Source organism: Eucyclogobius newberryi, unplaced genomic scaffold (assembly GCF_026437365.1).
Source record: "Eucyclogobius newberryi isolate DKJ021-1_F unplaced genomic scaffold, fEucNew1.0.hap1 SCAF_2, whole genome shotgun sequence".
NCBI lineage: Eukaryota > Metazoa > Chordata > Actinopteri > Gobiiformes > Gobiidae > Eucyclogobius > Eucyclogobius newberryi.
Genome location: NW_027315834.1, coordinates 9,176,626 through 9,197,828, shown reverse-complemented (window position 1 = coordinate 9,197,828; position 21,203 = coordinate 9,176,626). Strand labels below are relative to the sequence as shown.

The following is a 21,203-nucleotide window of genomic DNA, read 5'->3' as shown; positions in this document are numbered from 1 at the left end:
TAATGACGCGTGCTTACCCTTATGACGCGGTCTTGCCCCACCGCCCGTCAGTTTGGAGATTCGAGGAAAGGAGATAGTCTGTAATATAGCTAAAAACTGCGGGAATCAATCAAAAAACCACTCTGGGTACATATATGAAGCACAAATAGCAATGTAAGAAGATTAAAAGCTCTGAAAAGTCGATTTTGCATGTTATGGGACCTTTAAGAATGGGTCAAGATTTCAAACATGACACTGCATGAGTGTGGGTATATTTATCAGTGTTTTTTAGAGTTATGTGGGGCACCATCCTGTATTAGGCATTTAACAATTCAAATATCTAAATTAATTAATTCATTAAAACATGCTTTTTGCTCGTTAATCCGAAGGTTTTTGAGAACGTAACCGTGACATTCCCTGTTCTGGAATTTAATGAACACTTTACCAATTGTGGTTTATGAAGATTTAGAGAGAGAGAAAATGACTCTCTAACTTAATTTGAATCGAAAAGCAGTCATTCGATGAAAAATGTTTTTCCCAAAGTTTTGTGAAAGTCTCTGCTCCTGCACATGTGGTACCGCTTTACGCCCCGCATTCCTGTCACCATGGCAATGTTCGTAGGTCGTCTGTGGTTCGCTACAAAGTGAAACCTAATATTATTCCTAAATGTAAGAAGTCTGAAATAGAGAGTTTGAATGAATTTAGTTGTGTTGGTTTGTAGAAAAGGGGCGCTAACTACATAATCACAAGCTTTTTTTTTTTTATTTATGTTTTTTTGAAATTTTTACTTTATTTACCTGTTGTACATATACAATAGTTTTACAACAATCAAGTAGCTGTTTGTGGAGAAAATTAGAAAAATCTGTAGAAAAGAACAGGTGACATCACACAAGGGACTCATTCCGTCCAAGTTTATGCAGAATTTACACACAGAAATTACTCTTTTGACTCTCTAAACATCAATTTAACAAAATAAAAGTGCTCTCATAATGAGAGCACTTTTATTTTATTTTATATTTAAATTTTTCAACAATAAAAACAGACTTTTTAAATCTAGGCTTAAAATGTATTTATTTAGACTGTCTTTTAACACTTGTATTTTGTATTATTTTGTTTGTTTTTACTTAGTTTTATGTTTTGTATTGCCTTGATTTTCTATTGTGAAGCACTATGGTCACTTTGAGTGTTGTAAAGGGCTCTATAAATAAAGATTGATTGATTGATTGATTGATCTTAACTCCATTTCAGTTCTTTGAGTAATCCTGTCCTGTCATAGGCACCTGTCATAGGCACTTTGAGTTTAATGCCATACTGTGGGACATTCCAGGCAAAGCGATGACATTTACCACCGAAAATGTTACACAGTGCGTCATTAAATGCAGAATTTAAATGTTGAATAGCCTCATAACTGATCCGTTGGAATGACAGTGGCATTAGTGGTCGCTGTGTCAACAGAATGATCTCGTAGACAACAACAACAACAACAGAGGCAAGAACCACTCAAGCGAGCCCATTTGGATCTGGCCGCATTTGAGCTGCTTTCAACACATCTCCGGCCCCTCATGACACGCCTGCTTTGATGGGAGTAAGAAACATGATGATTTCACTTGTCAAATGGCCGTCGTCTAGAGGGGGCATTTATCCGTAATGACTTTGAACCCACTTCAGTCTGTCCTCCTTTCTCCTCACAGAGACAAACACCCGGGCTATACAAATGGACGAATCATCTTATTTGGTTATGCACAGATAATGGCGCGAACACAAAGCAATTACACTCGGGCCGATTGTCATGTCACTGTCGCACACTTCAAACTGTTTTTCCTGCGGAATATTGTTATATTTATAACAACTTTTATGCATTTTTGCTTAAGTATTGCTTGTACATTATCTTGTATTAAAGAATTAGCTTCATTCATGCTCATTTGTTAATCCTGTTTACGAGCTCTTGTCTTCTCTGCTCCTCCTCTGAGTCTCACAAAAACACTGTTTCAAGTTTTGTCAGATTTGTGGCGTGCTATTTCTAAGTCCATAAATTGTCTCCAGACTTGTCCTGGGCATTTCTGACTCAAATCGTATTTGTTACAACTGGCTTTTGTTTATTTTCCCGTGAACATTTCCTCTACTGCCAGTAGATGGGGCGCTAACATAAGCTCTAATGAGGGAATTACTGACTAATAAGTTCAAAACATGAGGCTAAAGCAAAGATACTTAAGAGCATATTTAAAGGCATACGACAACATAAATTGTGCATAATATGTGTCCTTTAAAGCAGCGGCCCCAGACCCTTTTTCTCGTAACGACCAGTACAATCAGAAGAGGAGCAACAGTGTAAAATGTGCTCAAACCCTTGTTCTAAATATCTGGTATTCGTCGTATTACTGATATTTGTTTATTTGGCTCTATATTTTCTTTGTAGCAATAGAAAATGACACGAAAATAAAGTTCATTTTAAGTGCCGCGGTTCCTGAAACTGCTGGGCCATTTGACCGCGTCGCGGCTCTGCAGCCACGGCCTTTGGAAATAATGAAGGTACGTTAAACCATCCTTGGGGGAAAATGCAACCCCATGTGAGGCATATTTACCATCCCTTAAAAAAATTCTGGGGAGAGCACTGATCAGGTTTACAAGAGAAGACGCTAAGGAGACCCTCTTGATTGTTCCACTATCAGAGGAGAGGACGGAAAGCTCCAAATAGAAGTATATAGAAAACCTACACATGGATTAGTAACTGCTCTTTGGCTCTAACCACCCACTACAGCACATGCTGGGAGTGTTCGGAACATTACAACACAGAGCCCAAGAGGTGCCCACCAGCTCAGAGGGCAAGAGGAAAGAGGAAAAACATGAGGAAAGAGGAAAAGCACGTCCTCTCTCAGCCTGTGGATACCCGGCTTGGGCTCTTAACAGAGTGAGGAGACCCAAAAAGCAGGACAAAAGGGACAAAACGAAAAATAGAACAGATAAGGAAGGGTGTTTCTATCCTTGTGTCTCGAGCTGCAAATATTTTTTAGACAACACAATATCCATGTTTATTTTAGGCCAGACAACACTTAAAGACTGGTTCACCCTAAGGACAAGATGCCGACACAAAAACTGAGCAATGTGGTTTATTCTATCCAGAAAATTGCAAAGAGCGGTACATAGGAGAGACTAAACAGCAACTTCACAAGATGCTTTATTTGCACAGAAGACATGCAAAATCAGGACCCCAGAGCGCCATGCATCTTCATCTTGAAGCCACTCACCACTCTATCAAAGACAGTGAGGTGAAGATGTTAAGCAGGGGAAGAGATGGTTTGAGTTATGAGTTAAAGAGGCAATCTTTGTTAAAAAAGAAAAAACGTCCTTAAATAGAAATGGTGGTTTAAGATTCAACCTTCCGGTTGTACATAATAGTGTCTTGAAACCCTGGAGCGGGAGACGCCCAGGGAATTATGATGATAATCAGGTATTCAGTGAGGAGAGAGCGAAAATCAGTTTACAATAGGATGTAGATAGCCCATTACAGGGCTGTTAGTAAAACAAAGAGGGTCATTTCAAGTGAAACCAAATACTGATTTTATCAGAAGGGCCCGTCCGGAGGGCAGGGCTTACTTAGAGTAGGATAAATATCTCAATTCCCAGACTTGATTTGCAGATTGAGAATGACTCTTGGATGGGAGTCGAAATGTCCAGATGACTACAACTGAATCTATTTCTACAATGGAACACTCCTGGACGAATGAGGGATTATACCAACATGCCTGTATTAGAGTCTCAGACTTTTCACACCGAGTACCAGATCTAAACCGGGTCCAAAACAGGACTATTCTAATTCGAAACTAGGACTAAAAGACAGGTCTAAAGTAATTACTCAAATATTTTGTTTTGACCCAGGACAAACTCAAAAGAAGACATAAATGTGGATTAAACTGACTTTATTTTTTGCAGACATTTGAACTGCAGGAAACTGTGTACCACCTGAAGGAGTCACAGTTTGAGAACCATTTTGTTTTTCTCTCGATTACCAAGAAAACAATGTGGAAATGAAATGTTTGAATCATGCTTAGGGATCATCTCAAAATGGGTTGAAGCTGAAAAGACTTAATAATTTCCGTCGGGGGGGGCAGTTATTGTTTTGAAATGCTTAAAAACTCTTGTGCATACGGGGAGCAAGGCGGATGCGCGCGGGGGATCACGGCACGCGGCGCCGAGCGGCGCCGTGGCCCCCGTGCGGCGCTGCACGGGGATCACGGCGCGCCGTGGCCAGCGCGGGGCTGGTGCAGAAAAGTTGGAAAAGCTTTTTTGCGGCAAGACGTGGCGCAGCAAATAATCAAGAGATTTGGCTCTAGTAACGTGACAACGCACTGACCGGAAGAAGGAAACAAAACAAACCCCGCATGAGGTTTCGGCCAATCACAGAAGACGTGAGATTCTCACTGAGACAAAAGTGCGTGTTCCGCTTCTGTCATTCAGACATCACGTCTAAGGTCTAAACTCAGGCAATTGACAATTACAGGTTTTGACAAGAAACATGAGTTTCTCACTCTCTCACCCTCTTGAGACTATCTCAATGTGGTCACCTCACAGTTTGGGTTGAATGGGACGGTCGTAGGGCCCCTAGGGCCCGTGGACCATGTGGATTGAGTAAACAAACATGCGCGACAGGTGACATTATTTGGAGAGTTCATAACTTCCACTGATAAACAGTAGAAGGATGTTCAGGGATGTTCACTAGAGGCAGGGCCGGCCCAGCCTATAAGCGAACTAAGCAGCCGCGTAGGGCCCCGAGGCGTTAATAGGGGTCCCAATCTGGCAACCCGTCTTATGAGAAGTGCAAGCGCAGCGTGCACCACTAGTGTAGTAGCGCTGCTGGCGCGGCAGCGCACACAGCGGGAACATATAACACACAAACCGCATTTATTTGTAATGACAATCTGGCAACCAAGACACCAAACCTGCGCTGATTGGTCAACTTCATTGTGCGCGAGCAGAACGAGAGCAAAACATAAACACAACAGAACGTGGTCCCTGCGTGGTCCTCATGTCCAGAGGAATATATCTCCTGATGCCGAAAAACAAAAGAAGAAACTTCTTGACGATGTAAAGAAACTGCAAACTCAACAACACTCTCCAGGTATTGAACTTCTCTTACAAAGAGACGGTTAATGCTGCTGTTTGAAACTACACGATTCTGTCACGTTAGTTCGCTCAGGCTGGAGGCGACGAGAGCTCTGCCCCGCGCACAATATGTGTCTGAATGAAAGATAATAAGATTAACATTCACACCAGCCCAGTAGTGTTAGCTGCAGGTGAGGCCGGTGAGGGGCGTCTATGCCCCAGGTCACTAAGAGGCGGAGATCCGGTCCGGACGAGCGCCGTCTCGTCCAGAACCTCTGACGTGAGACTTTGGAGTGAACAGTGTGCGGCCCTGTCCCGGGCCCCTGTGCAGCCTCAGTCAGAGATGAGCGGGTTTGAGTTTGCGTCCCTCTCTCTCACATCACCATGTGTGAGATCAATCGTGACTCGTGATGTCTGTTTTACTTTGACTTCTTAAAGTGCAATAAGAGGAACGTAAAGGTTTATGCACGTAAGGTCCATCAGCCAATCACATCGCAGCATTGTTTCATGCAGAGTCCAGTGTGTGATGAACAAACATTTATATTGTAATTAACTTTTAATAGAACAATAAAACATTTCAATTTATTTAAAAAGCATCATTAGACTATTTGTTATAAATTATAATAAATTGATAGTGAAAAATAACCAGACATATTATGATTACGTCTGTTATAGAATAATACTATATATTTTTATACAAAAGTGGCAACGTTGCAGAAACACAGTCTCTTCACTATAGCTAGGTTTGGACCTTCACTTCTAGTTCTGTTCATTCTCTGGGAATAACATGTTTGCACTGTTTTATCAGTGTTAATTGTTAATCAAGCAATGCTTATGCCATTTGTTTAATTTAATGTAACTTGTTTTGTCACTTTGGCAAGAAGGAACAGTTGGGAGCTGTAAAAGATAAATTAGTAAGGATAACATTACTTTTACATTTTCAGTTAAAATGAATCAATTTGACCATAATTATTTTTCATAGCCAATATTGTATTGAGTAATTAAGTACACTAATGTATTAATAACTGGCTTTAGTCATTTTCTCCTGGCCCAGTTTCATCACATCATCATTTTATAGCATCACAACCTCAACATTTTACTCTTACTTTAGCCGGCTGGACCACATTAAAATGCACCAGAAGACACAAAAAAGGTCTGGGGGCTCTCCCCCTTTCTGGGGGAGAGCCCCCAGACCCCCCCTGTTCATTAATTTAAACTAATGTGCTAATGTGGCTGTCGACCTTTAACGCCCCCAAATACGCCCAAAAACATATCTGGAACATGTGTTTTTTGTACAGGGAGTAGAGGTGATGTCAGCGGAATACCAAGTTGCATTGTGGGATTTAAGTTATCAATATTTGAGCTTGTGAGGTGTTGAGAATAAACTAACTGGCAAACAGATGCCCTGGAGTTTTGGTGCGCTTTGTTTGCGTTGAAAAAAGTTCCCATATGTGAATTGTTTACTAACAATGGCAATAAAACTGATTCTGATGACGTGGTGAGGGGCCCCCAAAAATGTTTTCGCTTAGGGCCCCCTGAAGGCTTGGGCCGGCCCTGGCTTGAGGTGAGCAGGGTCTATCAAACTACTATCGTTTTATCAACGCGTAAAATTTTATGTGAAGCCAGTGAAGTTTCTGCTTTTACATTTCTGTACTGTCATCCCACTCTGCTTGACCTGCGACCTTAGTGTACTCCTAAAAGTCTGTAGTGTGACAGCGGCGCCTGTGTTAATTTATGACTAGGACGAGCAACAAGCTCAGCGATAAGCCGAGGAAGGAAATATATGTTTGAACATCTGTGCAGAGCTTTAAAATATTGCTATAATAGTTTTCCATTCTCATTCAATCAGCGTCGTCATTTTCAACTCAAAAGTCAGCAGATTTGTTTCTTTTCTTCACATGATGTAGTAGTAGTTGTTGTATTGCAATTTCAAATCAATAAAATGTACAATTATCATCCTCAGGTGCCACTGAATCAAGTTGGCTGTGTTGCGTCACCCGCTTGTCTCCACAAAGCCAAGATACTGTCAGTTTAATGCCATACTGCGGGACATTCCATAAGACAAGCAGGTGGCGTTGCAGTTCTAACAACACCATGAAAGTTACGCAGTGCAGCTTTAACTTTTCTTCGCCTAAATAATGACCATAAACATGCCTGAGATATAACATGGAAATGTGGCCCAATCATCAATAACCTTTCTGCTGATCAAGTTAATAAAAAATATAAGTTGTATGAGTTCAGTTACTCTACAGATGATAAACCTCTACAATTTACTGTATATATTTAAAATGTTTTTATTGGTTCAGTTTTGAATTTTGTATTTAATATGTTAAACATATTATGTTGAGATTAGGGTAGTCGAAAATCAATAACCAAGCACCAATAAATACTGAAATCCAAACGTATATACTTATATGATCAAGAGCAGCTTGGGACGTTTCCTGAACAGTTTTAAAATGGTCTTGATCTTTATAAAGTCCTGGTCTAGTCCTGGTTCTGTCCTGGTCCAGTCTTTGTCCAGTCCTACTTTAGTCCTGGTTTTGTCCTGGTTCAGTCCTGCTTTAGTCCTGGTTCAGTCCTGGTTCAGTTCTGGTCTAGTCCTGGTTCAGTCCTGCTTTAGTCCTGGTTCAGTCCTGGTTCAGTTCTGGTTTAGTCCTGGTCTAGTCCTGGTACAGTCCTGGTTTAGTCCTGGTCTAGTCCTGGTTCAGTCCTGGTTTAGTCCTGGTCTAGTCCTGGTTTAGTCCTGGTCTAGTCCTGGTTCAGTCCTGGTTTAGTCCTGGTCTAGTCCTGGTTTAGTCCTGGTCTAGTCCTGGTCTAGTCCTGGTTTAGTCCTGGTCTAGTCCTGGTTCAGTCCTGGTTTAGTCCTGGTTCAGTCCTAGTTCAGTAGGATCTCTCCTTGTGGTTCTTTAAGGTTTCTACTTTTTCCTGTAGATGGGGACAGGGCATGCTCTTCCTCACACAGACACACGGGGCGCTCTGGGACTGTTCTCCATTTGCTTCATTCCTGTGAACGTTGTTTAATCAGTTTTTTATTCTTTGATTCTTTGATCTGCTGTTGGTTAAATCGCACTACTAAAACGCCCACGAGGAAACAGCTGTTGCAATTTTTGGGTGTTACAAAAAAAACATTGAAATTAAGAGCTGAAATTACATTATATTGCCTGATTAATCATCATTTACGCCTCGATCTTCTTCCATAGCATCAAAATCAAGTTTAAAATCTTTATATTGTGACAATACTGTAAAGTGTGTAAATAAGAAAATATGTAAAGTAGGAATGTCTATACTAAAGTATCAATCTTATTCAAAACCACTAAATTAATATTGTGAATCTTTGTCAGTTTTAGCCCATCTGTATATTTTTTGCACCCAACTGGAAATGTACAAAAAAACAGAAGCTTAATCAGTTTTATGTCACGTTGCCCCCAAGCGGTGATGCGAGGTACTGCACTCAAGGTTTTCCTCACCGTGGATGACTCATTGCTCACATTTCAGAGCATTTTGGAGGAACGTGGAGCGTGTCGTGAGATGTATGGCACCAAAGACGTCTCGGCCCATTTGCCGTGTTGTGTCTCCCGTTTGAAATATGGAGGATTTTCCCATTTGTGTCTGTGGAAAACTTGTGACGAATTTGTTTTGTCTCCAAATCGATTTCGAACTCATAAAAGTGCTAAACCAGTGCTAAGATGTATTGACATCTGATACACCTGAAAAAGATGAACGTTTATTTATTCATTTTATGGGTGCATAGATTTAGCTGCACTGTAAAAAGTGACTTTTTTAATTAAATTGATTTGTTTAGAATTGTGTAAGTTATTATAGACTAGATCATTTAAGTTTTTTTTTACGCGAAATGGCTTAACAAATTTGTAAACCGTTCTGAAACAAATTATCACGGTAACATGGATTGAAATATAAATATCATGAATTGAAAATCTGCAACTTGACTGGGTAAAATATATCTTATCTCCATTTGCAGGTAAAGTGTGTTGTATGTACTGACAAAGCAACAAGTAAATAAATCCAAACTAGTTGAACAGACTGAATTTAAGTCATCTTAACTCTTGTCATTAGTCATTTTCTGCAGTGTAATAAAGGTTTTGAAAGTAATATTAGAAACCAAAGAATATCGAGATAAGACTTAACCATGGCAATCAAACAACTGAAAGATATATTTTTCTGTACTGTTGTTGTTAATATATATTTTTTACAGTTAAATCTCTAAAAATTAACCAAGATATTTAAAAAAAATCAAACAAACAAAAATGTAATTTTCGCCCACCTTTTCTTTTCACATTGTCAACTTCCTCTGGTTTTTGACACCAAAAGGCAATCGCATATGGCTGTAGTCATTGCACATGTTTTACATTTATACCTTTGCACACAGATCAACAATTGTCTTAAAGGTGTGCTATGTAACTTCTCTCCGTGGAGGTGCTATTGCTTTGCCTGGAACGTTCTGCAGTTTAACTGTATATTTTATGAGACATTTAAATTGATTTTCTTCAATGCATGCCCTTTTTGGTTCTATACATCTTGTTTTTTTAATTGTTCATTGTTTTATGTTGCACCGAATCACCAAAGCATGTTCCTATATTTGTGAATTTTGTTCATTGACAATGGCAACAAACCTTTTCTGATTCAAATCTGAGTGTTGCATTGAACCTGAGGATACGACCTCGCTCACAGTAAGAACGTTGTTATTTTTCAAGCAATAAAAAGGTTGAAAATGAAGGACTCCAAGATAAGATACATTTATTGCCGTACTGTGGAACATTCCAGGGGGCGAACTCCCGGAGAAGTTACGTAGTGCGCTTGTAAGGTTTCTCCATTGCATCAAAAACACAAATTGGTGAATGCTGGTTTTTAGAGTCTGTGATTTGTCTGTGATAATGTTCATGAATTCTGACATCATGGTGGCTTAGGGGCGGGACATTTGCCACACAGTGAGAAGCTCCCTGGTTTCGACACCCGTGTTGTGAGGGACCTCTCTGCGTGGAGTTTGCATGTTATCCCTGCACTTGCACCATGTACAAAAGGCCAATCGTCCAGTTACTCCTGACCAAGCTCAAGATCTCCAGACGTGCGAGTGTTGAAATCACTCGGGATGCAACAATACTCCGACAGTTCTGGTGTCACTGTTCAGTACTCGTGTACGCTCGTGTTGTGTTTATTTTGATTTGGAAAGGAAAAGCTACAGGAAGTAATCAGCTCCTAGAGGTTTACAGCTATAATATTGAAATAGAGGGGGGGTTGTTTTTAAGTCACTTTTCATCCAACAGTGATTGACCCAGGAGTGACAAAAATATGAAACTTGAAAAACTCTTTTGGCTTTACATGTCAATAAATAAAGGCGCTCGCAATTCACACACAAATTAAGGTAAACGCTGTGTTTTATCAGGAACATTTTATCATTTCAGTGATCAAAAAGAAGAAAAGAGAGTTCTCCTTTAGAACGCGAAATTCTTACACAAGCTGTAAATCATTAACTCACATATAGAGTGACTTACAGCTGTCATGCTGAAATGTATTGTTCTGTTTCAAGTTTATATCAAATAGGTTCTAATTAGCAGAAAAATAATATGAAAATTGGGAAACTTTTAGGATTTTTTTAGACTTGAGTTTTCTTCCAAATCTATAACAGAATGGAACTGATAAGCTCTGAGCGGTCGAGTCTGGTACAAAGCATCTCGTCACTGTTTTCTTTGATTAAGGCTGCTGTGCATGTTCCCTTTGAAATAAACTAAACTAAAATGAATCAAATCATGACAAAACTGTATCGTTGCATCCCAAAGGTCGCCCATTGCTCCTGACAGGTCGACCCAGCATTACTCAGTGCGGACTTTACTTTAACCTTGAGCGTGAATCTCCTTTAGGCTAAACAAAAGTCTCTCTTAGCCTCCTCGGGATAGTTTTTCAGAGGCTCCTTATGTCACATTTGCGGAGCTGGAGTAGAGTGTTAAAAGGTTTTCCATTGGCACAGAACAGAGGGGAGAGCAGCGTGACGTCCCCCCCAAACGCCTCGGGGACCACGGCGGGTCAGACGTAGATGCCTTCAGGGTTGAAGCTGGTGGAGACGGGGCTCTGAAGCGTTCGCAGGTCCGTGGGCAAGAGACGAGACGAGCCCAGGAGCTTCAGAGAGCCACACTCTTCCTCTGTTATAAAGAGAGAATAAAAACACTTTTAATATGAGATAAAAACAGAGAAAGCTCTAAAAATGTATGTGTTTCTGTTAAAAATAGCAAGAGAGAAACGTATGTCTTTGTTATTCTGAGCTAGATAAAAGAGAAGGGTCATTTGTACTGTTGTCTGTCTCGACCACAAGGGGGCACTGTGGAAAAGCTTGAGCCACCTGCATTAGTCACAGTGGTGAGCGGCGTCCTTGAAATAGCATTACATTTGACACGATGAGACAAAAAAATGGACAATAACTCAGAATGCAGTTGAATTAATCACTGAGTTTAGTTGTTTAGTTAAAGTGCTAAATCTCATCTCCTGTGGGCTTTTCCTTCTCCTTCAGACAGAGAGAGGAACCATTCTATTCCAGCAGTGCAAAGTAAAAAAGAATCCATCATAAAAGCATTAAACAAACTTGAAGAGGTCAGATGAGCTGAAGAACTGACTGGCGAAACGTCTTTATTCTGAAAACGTTTGTCCAGTAAACAGTATGAACGTGCCACAATAGTGAATTATCGATACATGGCGATAATACATTTTGTGAAACAGTATCGATATCGTGGGCAGCTGTATCGATATATCGCCATGAGTCATTTTTGGTAACATTTCCTGAATTATTTTGTGACTACAATTTGGTTGCTCGTTTATGAAAGGAAACTTGTTTATGCATAAAATTTAACATTTTGACAGTTTGATGATTAAAATGGGTGTTTTTAAATTTTGATTTTGGGCAGGTCATATTTTAACAAAGTAAAATGTTGTTCAAATGTATTGGATTCTTTAAAAAATAGTGACCTGTCGTGGATAACACGAGCGATATATCGATGCATCTAAAAATCGCGATATTATCTTATCGTGAGCTGAAGTATTGTGTATCGTATCGAATTGTGAGGGACCCTGTGATTCCAAGCTCTAGTAGACAGACATTTCATTTGCTATACAACATAACTTTTTAAACTTATAATATTTCAACTGTAAATATGATGTAGCACATTTATGGGACTTTCAAAACAGCTTCATGGAGATATGATGGCTTTGCTTGGATTGAAACAAAATGTGAAAGGCTAATGACAAAAATATATAAAGGTCTTCAACTCTGGCTAAATATTTAGTGTGTATCTAACATTTAAAAGAAGAAAAATCCAGTAAACAGTTGTAGAAAACTGTGAAACTGCAGCTACGTCACGTTTATCACTGATGCAGACTTTGGGATCGCACGCTCTTAAACGGATTCAAGAAAGAAACACATTTTATCAGGTGCCCTTAATTCTGCCACTCACACTGTCAGTGCATAACCCTCTCCATGGATCTGACCTCCGAACCTCATCCAAGGACTTGGAAATAGATCATTTAAAAAAACAATGGGAATTATTCTGAACTTTATATGCTCCAATTCTTCTTCTTTTTTCCCCTTTTTTTGATGCCACTCCAATATTTTCTACTTTTATTGCTTTATTTCCCTTGTGTTCCTCCTGGTCCAGCTCATTCTTTGAGGGTTTTTCTGAGTTTTTTCTTCTTCTAATTTTTTATATATTTTGTCTATGTTTTAATAAAAAATGAAATAGCAAAAAAAAAGAAAGTTTGTGAGGGACATATTGTGCTTTTTTCAGGCACATAGTATTGAGTGGATTGTCATTGTAAACCGCATTATTGATCTAAAATGTGTTTGTAAAAGAAACAGATCGAAAAGTAAAAGTGTCATTTCATCATAACAGATGAAAGACGAGAAGAGATGTGGGCAGGAAAACAGGACATTTGCACGACTACACAGAGTTACTCAAACATGCAGGAATCAATGACGAGGAAACGCTGCTGTAGCAAGGTTAAAAGCTCATTGAAGTTGGCTTTGCATAATATGTCCTTTATAACGTTAGAGGGGCGGTGTGCACTTGCCGTTGCCCGTCTCCGGTGCGCTCTGGGCGGGCAGCACCGTCACCTTGGTCCCCGTCTGCTGGATGAACTGCTGGAGGTTCACTTGTCGTAGCTCTTTGGTCAACTGCTCCAGCTCCTGCTCCTTCTCCTGAGGCACAGACGGGTTAGTGAGGCCAGTAAATTAACTTGAATGAGCTAAATCGAGGTAGATCTTCTGAATTCATTTTGACTCGTATCCGGGCACATCCCCAGACTGAACGACAGATTAAAGCGCTACATGAGCTCAGCCTTCTCTTCTTCCGCTGTGAAGAGGCAGCCGGCAAAACAACTTTTGAGCTCTTTCCCTCATTAATAAATCTTTTACTGAAAGAGGATTGAAGTTAAATTCAGATACTTCAAAGTCTTATTCAAAATGGAAGTATGGATCACTGGAGGGATGGTCTGCTTCGTTCCTGCTGAATGCCCTCTTGTTCTTATTCACTTGAGACTAGTTTAGCTTTGATCAAAGATAGTCCTGGTTTAGGCATGTTTAGTTCCTAGTTGGGACCAAAATTAGGACGATTTTGTCTTGAGATAGTCTAGTTTGTCCTTGTTTAATCCTTGTTCAGTACTTGTACTTTGTAAATAGATTCATTTCAATCTTTTACTCAAAAAACATGATAGTTTATTTAAAAAAAAAAAAAAAAAAGAAATCATACTTGAAAGATAGAACTAGTTTTATCTGTTTGTTCTATGCCTTGGTTTTTGGATCCTGAGTCCAGACCTGTATTTTCCTGCTGGCCTGGCAGAGGGCGCTCTCCAGGGCTCTGCAGCTCCTCTCCAATCTGGACGAGTTCTGGCTTTGCGCCTCCAGCTCAGAGCAAACCATCTCCAGCTGAACCTGGGCCTGAGGAACAAACGGGAAACATCTTTTCACCGAGTCAATTGTTCACTCAAAACTAAAAGGAGGCAAATTATGCAAAAGTTAATTTCAAGAGCTGTTTTTTTCCCCCAGCTTTACATTTAGCATCATTTTTCTGTTGTTGGCCTTTAAACTTGCTCTTGAGTATCTTTACTTTGACATCTTGTGTTTATATCATATCATACTTTATTATTTGTGTTCTTTTAGATGAATATTCAGGTTTACATTGCCAAATAATAAAATAAAGATGTACATATAATAATTGTTTTTACCCCACATTTTAAAATATTGAATCTGGTCATTTAAACAGATTTGATCAGAGCCTGAGGACCATTGAGTTTGTCACATCTTTTATCAACATCCAAAGCGCAAGATGTGATTGTGTGGACTTAAAGGGTCAGGGAGGTTTCACTGCACAAAGATTAGATAAATGTTTGATGAGAATCCTGCAAAGTAAAGCTTAAACTTGGAGAGCACTGATTATTGTCTGTTTGAAGAGAAATAAATGATTCAAAGTTTGATGTGTGCGCAAGACTCTGGATGGTGTTTGACAAAGTTCACAGAAACTAAAAGTGGATTTGTAAAGTAAAGACCTAATCTTATTACGTACTAATAGAGTTCTGTTAGCGAGATGAATATGACAAGTTTGATCAGTTTTACACCAGAACTTCGATGTGAAATGAGCAGTTTAACCTGTGTTTGAACAAAAGTTAAAAGATTGAGTTGTGTACGTTTTTACCTCTTCTTCATTGAGTTTCTGATTGAGCTCAGCTTCATGCTGCTGTCGCTCCTGATCAAGGCTCGTCTCCAGAGTCTGAGAACAACAGGAAATATACAAATACTGTCATGCTCTGTAAGTGAGGTGCTCTCACCTGTACCTGAGGTGCTCTCACCTGTATGTGTGTGAGGTACTCCTTCAGCTTGGCCTCACAGTCGCTCACTCTGCTCTGAAGCTCTGTGAGTTGCATGCAGAGCTTCTGTTCGGTTTCCTGCTCCATTTGAAGCTCGTGTTCCCAGAGGTACTCTTCCTCCAGCTCCACTGAGGTGCTCCTCAGCTGCTGCTCCAGGTGAGATAGGTCCTCCTCCAGGTTCTCCTGCTGAAAAACAGGAAATCATACACATCAGTGACCATTCACTTTCAAAGTCTATGACATAAATAAAGCACATGAAGTCAGTTTCTTCTGTTCCTGTGACTCAAGATTTGAAATTACATTTAATCAATGCAGTGCTGACACACAGTATGTTTTGTACAGAACACATGGAGAATCCAGACAATCTAAATATTGTCACTAAAGGCCGACTCCAGCTCTGACCTGTCCGTCTGCAATGGCATCCTCACAGTCCCGCAGCTCGTCCTCACAGCCCTGCAGTCGACCCTCCAGCGCCTGCAGCCTCTCCCTCTGCCGCTGCACCAGGCGACTCAGCTCACGAGATGGGCTGACGGGGGCCGAGGACACCCCACTTCCCCCAAGAGAGGACAAACCACTGCCCCCCAGCACCCGGCTCAAGTTCAGGTTCACCCCGCGCTGCTGCGTCTGCTTGGCTGAAACAGGTAGGGAAAGAGAAGAATGGAATGTATTTAAAACAGAAGATAACATGTTCAACTCGTATAACACTTTGTATGAATTTTTAACACTCCCACAAAATGATATTTTAGTCGCACTATTTGAAGAAAATAAATAATTCAGGTTTAAAACTCGCTTTACAAACAGCACACACAGGTGATCTCTGGGTGCTTTGCTCTTTTCATTTCACACGTCAATAAAGTCTGCAGTACGGCTGTTTTAGCTTTTGTAAACAAGTCTGCTGCTGACGGGGGAGCGAGGAAGGAGCGAGGAGGGGGGGACACCTACATTTTCGTCTTCTTGTTGCTTTGAAGCTTCAATACATCGTTGTGGCAGTAATTGTTTTGAAATGCACGGGGAGTGCGTACGGGGGGGGGACGGCGCACCGCGGCGTGGACCATGTGGATTGAGTAAACAAACATGCGCAACATTATTTGGAGAATTCATAACTTCTACTGATAAACATACCAAAGGATGTTCAGGGACTAAAGGTGAGCAGGGTCTATCAAGCTACTATTCTTTTATCAACGCGTTAACATCAAGCCAGTCTTTCGTCTTTTGAGGGGGGGAGGGGGTCCAGAGAGAGGCGAAAAAAATTACGTCTTTTCAGCTTCAACCTATTTTGAGAAGATCCCTTAGCCGTAGGACGTGCATGTTTATAAAGGGTTTACTTTTGAGAATTCATGCGTTTTCATGTACGTAGGCAGAGTACTTTTCACCATTCGAAAGATAGAATAATTCATTTTGAAATTATCTCTAAGCTGACCCGCAAAAATAAATTAAAAAAATTAAAAAGCTATCTAAAATATATATACGTTTTTTTAATCCTTCACAACGGCAAAAGTGCAGTCATTTTTGTCACTTACTTGGAATTTGGGCTGCAACTAAAGATTATTTTAAGAATTGATTAATCTGGCATCTATTCAATTCTACTCTATTAATAGATTACTTGTTTTGATTGTGAAAGATTGAATATTTGACCTAGATCAGCCGAAAGTAATGCCGCCCGAGGACATAGTAAATGTATGTTTCCAGTGTCATTTTAATGTAATTGCAGCTTCCGTTTGAAACCTTCTCTTGAATAGTCCAGATGACAATTATTTAATTCCTAAACTAGCAATTAATCAATTAACTTGTCTAAACCCCATTTGGAACTTGAGAATAAACTTGTCTGCAAACACTTTTCCTGTCAACGTTGTGTGTTTCTAGTGCAGCGTCTGTGTGTTTTACCTTCCGAGTCTTTGCTCTTCCCGAAGATCTCCCTGAGGCCCCGGGCCCCACCGCTGAAGGTGAGGGACTTGCGTTTGGGCTCTTTGCGTCTGAGGGAGCGCTCTGTGGCGAAGGGGCGGAGCTTGGCGAGCGGCGGCAGGCTCTGGCGATAAAAGCCTCTCTCTGGGATCCTGCAGCAAAGGACAACGTCAGGTTCGAGTTTATAAATGTGATTTCAGAGTTAGAGGAACGTGAGATCTTCTACAGGATTAGAATTATAACGCATTAGTCTAAGAGACGAACTCCAGATTTATGTGAGGTTCGGGTCCCACAAGTGATTACAATAAGGGCCTCGTTAAGCTGATTCATCGGTTGATAGACAGTGTATAGACGCATATAGACTAGTAGATATGGACAACAATGAAACGAGAAGGCTTGGAGTTAGCTCGCTTAAGATTAAATACACAGTTTCTTCTGTAAATATGCGCTTGTAGTCTTGTGATGGCACTAGGGATGTCACGATATCCAATTTTAACATTACAATTTAACGATTATTCACGATTATTGAGATTATGAAACGTTGGTGAAATCTTTAACTTTCTTTCATTCTCGTGGTCTGGCATGTTACTGTTCCTCAAGTTTGGGACTGGCTTTACGAAATTCAATTTTCTGAAAGAGAAGATGAATGTTAAAAAAACAGCCAGATTATTAGTTATTTACATTTTACTGACTTAATTTGGCTTCTAAAATTGTCACGATTATTATTTTTTTGGTTCTGACAATTACATTGTGACCAGAATAATCACGATTATCGATTAGCCTAATATTCTTGTCATCCCTAGAGGGCAGTTTTGGACAGACACATGCTGAAAAGTTTTGAGAACCTTTTCCATTCTTTTAGTTCATTGATCGATCGGCAGACGATCAAGAATTCCTTTAGTCGAACCTAACACCTAATTCCAGTCACTGCATCATGTGTCTGCCCCTGATCTCGGAGCAAGGAGATTTCGGGTCCAGTGGAGGTCTAAAGAAGGAGGTCTATTCTTCCAGACACCGAAGCAGTCTGGAGCGGTTTTCAGGTCAATAGACAAATACTTGTCTGTGCTGCCTTGGTCAAACTGTTGTAACAGGCAATCTGCACATAAACCACTCAAAGTGGTAATTACAGTTCCGACGTTACATCAAAAGCTTTACATTATATATCAGTCATGCAGGCTCGGTGGTGCTTCACATTTTTTCTTTCTTTCTCATTAAAAGACAGTATAATCACACACAGCAACATTTCACACTGCCATATATATATATATATATATATAAAAGAGCCAGGGTTTCTCAGGGGAGTCGTCTTTAAGTCGATATCGGCAAAAAGTCTGGCTTGGACTGGACAATAGGGGGCCATGACCACTGTTTCCTCTAGCCTGCGCAATTGCGCACTGCACGCACATAGTGCGCGCAGAAGAAAATCTATGGAGTGCAGAAAATTGTATTCACCATAAACCTATTAATTCATATGTAATATTAGACCTAATCTAATCTAATCACCAAACGGCCACCGGGAGCAATCTAGAATGAAACGCAAGCGTTTGACACTGTAGAAGACTCTAGTGGACAGTAGGAGCACTGTCCAGGGGACACGTCGTGTAACTCGTGTTCTCTATATTTTTAGTTTCAAAACGCTGCGTATTTTATTACAATCAGACTCATATTCACTGAGATATTAGTCTAGATAGTCCGGCAGCGCAGCGGACCGCGGGTGCGCCACGCGCCCCGGTTCAAAAGACGCATCACTACCGCGTTTATTTTTGGGTAAATATCATGTTACATATCTCATGTTGCAACGTGGGCACCTGCGGTTTATTGACAGTTGCGGCCCGTATATGGACAAGTTCTATTTTCTTCGTAAATATAGTGTGCGCGACTTTTATTCAGGAGCGCTGTATGTATCATTGGCTGGACACCTGTCAGTAACACCTGTCCAGCCAATGATACAATACGGTTTACATACGCTACACAGCCAATCATAGCATTGATAGTGCATACGTGCCCTGCCCATACGCACCTTGCAGGTTCGCTAGCTAACAATAATGCGGCAGAGTTAAAAGACGCAACCCCTTATCATGGCAAAACGAACGGGCAGCGCCTGGGACACATCCACTCACCAAACCAAAGTAAAAAAGAAATGCGGTTCTTTTAGGATGGAATGGCTTGTGCCACTGGACAATAGCCAGGCCAAAGCAGGACTCTCACATATAACGACTATAAATCTCATGAACAACAGGATTTTTGTATTTTTCATTTTAAGTGGGCCTAATTTCTTGTAATAAAAGTAAACTAATAAAAATTGCTGCTCTAATTTGATTATTTTAATGTAACTTGCTATGATGCAAGGTTTTGAACAGGCGTGCCGCGTGGCCACAGCGTGCACCTCTGATGTTGCTCACTGTGGTCCTCGGTGTGCCCAGAGAGCTAGTGTGTTTGCCCAGACACATACAAAATTGAGAGTGTCTACTGAGCCGCGGCGCGTGGCCGAAACTGCCATATTATTTTGTGCTGCGGCTCCTGAAACTGCGGGGATATTTGACTGCGCCGTTTTAGACCGCGCCGGGTTAGGGTCAGGGTCAGGGTTAGGGTCAGGGTCAGGGTCAGGGTCAGGGTTAGCCATGAGGCTATATGGCACTGCCGCGGCTCCTGAAACTGCTGGACCATTTGACCGCGCCACGGCCTACAAAATAAGAGGGAACATTGGCCATGACGGACACTTCAAACACCCCAAAAATACTTATTCAACCTTGACAGGGGTTTAACGAAGACATTTAATAAGATCAAAATGTTTTTGCTTTAAAATCTTTTGTCAAAATGGCCGACAACTGCCCTTCAAACGGCTCTCCTACACTGACAGTAAAGCTCCTCCCACCTGGCCGTGAAGTCAGACGTGGGGCGTTCGCTGAGAGACGGCCCAGTCCTCTGGAGGATGAGCTGCACGTCACTGGCATATTGTCCCCACTTGTTCAGCGACACCACAGGAAACTCCTGCGGCGACAGGTGGCGCTCCGTGTCCCGCCATTTCTCTATCAGAGTGTAGCGACCGGTCCGCCCTGGGAAACAGACAAGTATTTAAGCTTTAAAGTGCGTATGACAAGTTTTTAAAATTTTCTAATTTTGACTATATTTGGTGTATCTATAGCTGTTATACGGATAAATGATAGTTACACAAATCAAGTTGGTATTTGTGGAGAAAAATGTAGGAAATGACAAGAAGTGACAAGAAGTGACAAGAAGTGACATCACACTGGGGACACTCATTCCAGTCAAAGTTGATGCATAATTTACACAAAATAAAAAAATAAAATACTTTTGAAACATTAATTCAACTAAATAAAAGGTACTTGCATATATTTTTTTCCTAGTGTTTGCTGGCTAATTTCCTAGTGTGATGTCATCAATTACAAACAGAATGTGCTATTCTGTGATAACATTTTTATAATTTTTAAGCAAAATTCTAAATATATTTATCTTAACTGAGTCGTACAACCTGTCAGAGACACTTTAACATACAACAGCAAGTAAAAGGACACATATTATGCATTATTTGCATTTTCATTGTCCTTTAAAAATGCTCTTGAGTATCTTTTCTTTGGCATCTCATGTTTTAGAACTTAAAATGATAAAAGCCAAACATTACTTTACATCAATCAGGCGTTCCCTCATAGGGATTTGTGTTAGACGCCATCTACAGGCAGCAGAGGAAATTATTACCATGGGGAGAAAAACAAAAGCAAGCTTGCCCCGACATGCTAATGTGAACACACAGTTGTTTTAATTGTTATTTGAGGGAGAAATGCTCAGCACGAGTCTGGTGATGATTTGTGTTAAAAATAGAGCATATAAATATATCTTTTAAATTATTAAATGTATTATGTATTATGATAATTTTATATTTTTCTTTACATGTCAGTGTTTTGATGTATGTTTTTGTTGCTGTACACTATCCACTAAATCAGGGGTGTCCAAAGTTGGCCCTCAGGTTTCCTGCTTAGTTGGCCTAAACAACAAAAAGTAGTACTTTTACTAAAAAAACTAAATAATTTAAAACACCTAATATTAACATTCCAAGCGTTATTAAAGGTGTGTAGGGTGACGTTAATCCAAATACTATATTTGTATATGTGTATTATTCTATACTTTTATAATATACTATATCTACTTTATCCTATATTTCTAGGATATTATATCTGTGGCCCTCTGCTCTGTATAAGTTTCAAAATGCGGCCCTCTGATAAAAAAAAGTTTGGACACCCCTGCACTAAATACTGATGAACATGCTGCTTGCTCATCCATAAAAGTCACCTCACTCTACTACCCATTACAAAGGTTTTAAGCCAACTTACAATATATAGTGT

General features: G+C 40.3%; 1 protein-coding gene across 1 annotated transcript in view; it reads right to left on the bottom strand.

Annotated features, from left to right (window-relative positions):
• Positions 1 to 9,360: 9,360 nt before the first annotated feature.
• Positions 9,361 to 21,203, bottom strand: part of LOC140367116 (ras association domain-containing protein 8-like) — a 35,821-nt gene continuing 23,978 nt past the window's right edge. Inside the window, exons 4-11 of the mRNA XM_072453451.1 lie at positions 19,718 to 19,898; positions 16,825 to 16,994; positions 15,343 to 15,572; positions 14,923 to 15,126; positions 14,769 to 14,843; positions 13,892 to 14,014; positions 13,150 to 13,276; positions 9,361 to 11,234 (exon numbers count right to left, since the gene is read on the bottom strand). Of these exons, the coding sequence (XP_072309552.1) occupies positions 11,119 to 11,234; positions 13,150 to 13,276; positions 13,892 to 14,014; positions 14,769 to 14,843; positions 14,923 to 15,126; positions 15,343 to 15,572; positions 16,825 to 16,994; positions 19,718 to 19,898 (1,226 nt within the window). The 3' untranslated portion in view covers positions 9,361 to 11,118. The remainder of the gene's footprint in view (positions 11,235 to 13,149; positions 13,277 to 13,891; positions 14,015 to 14,768; positions 14,844 to 14,922; positions 15,127 to 15,342; positions 15,573 to 16,824; positions 16,995 to 19,717; positions 19,899 to 21,203) is intronic.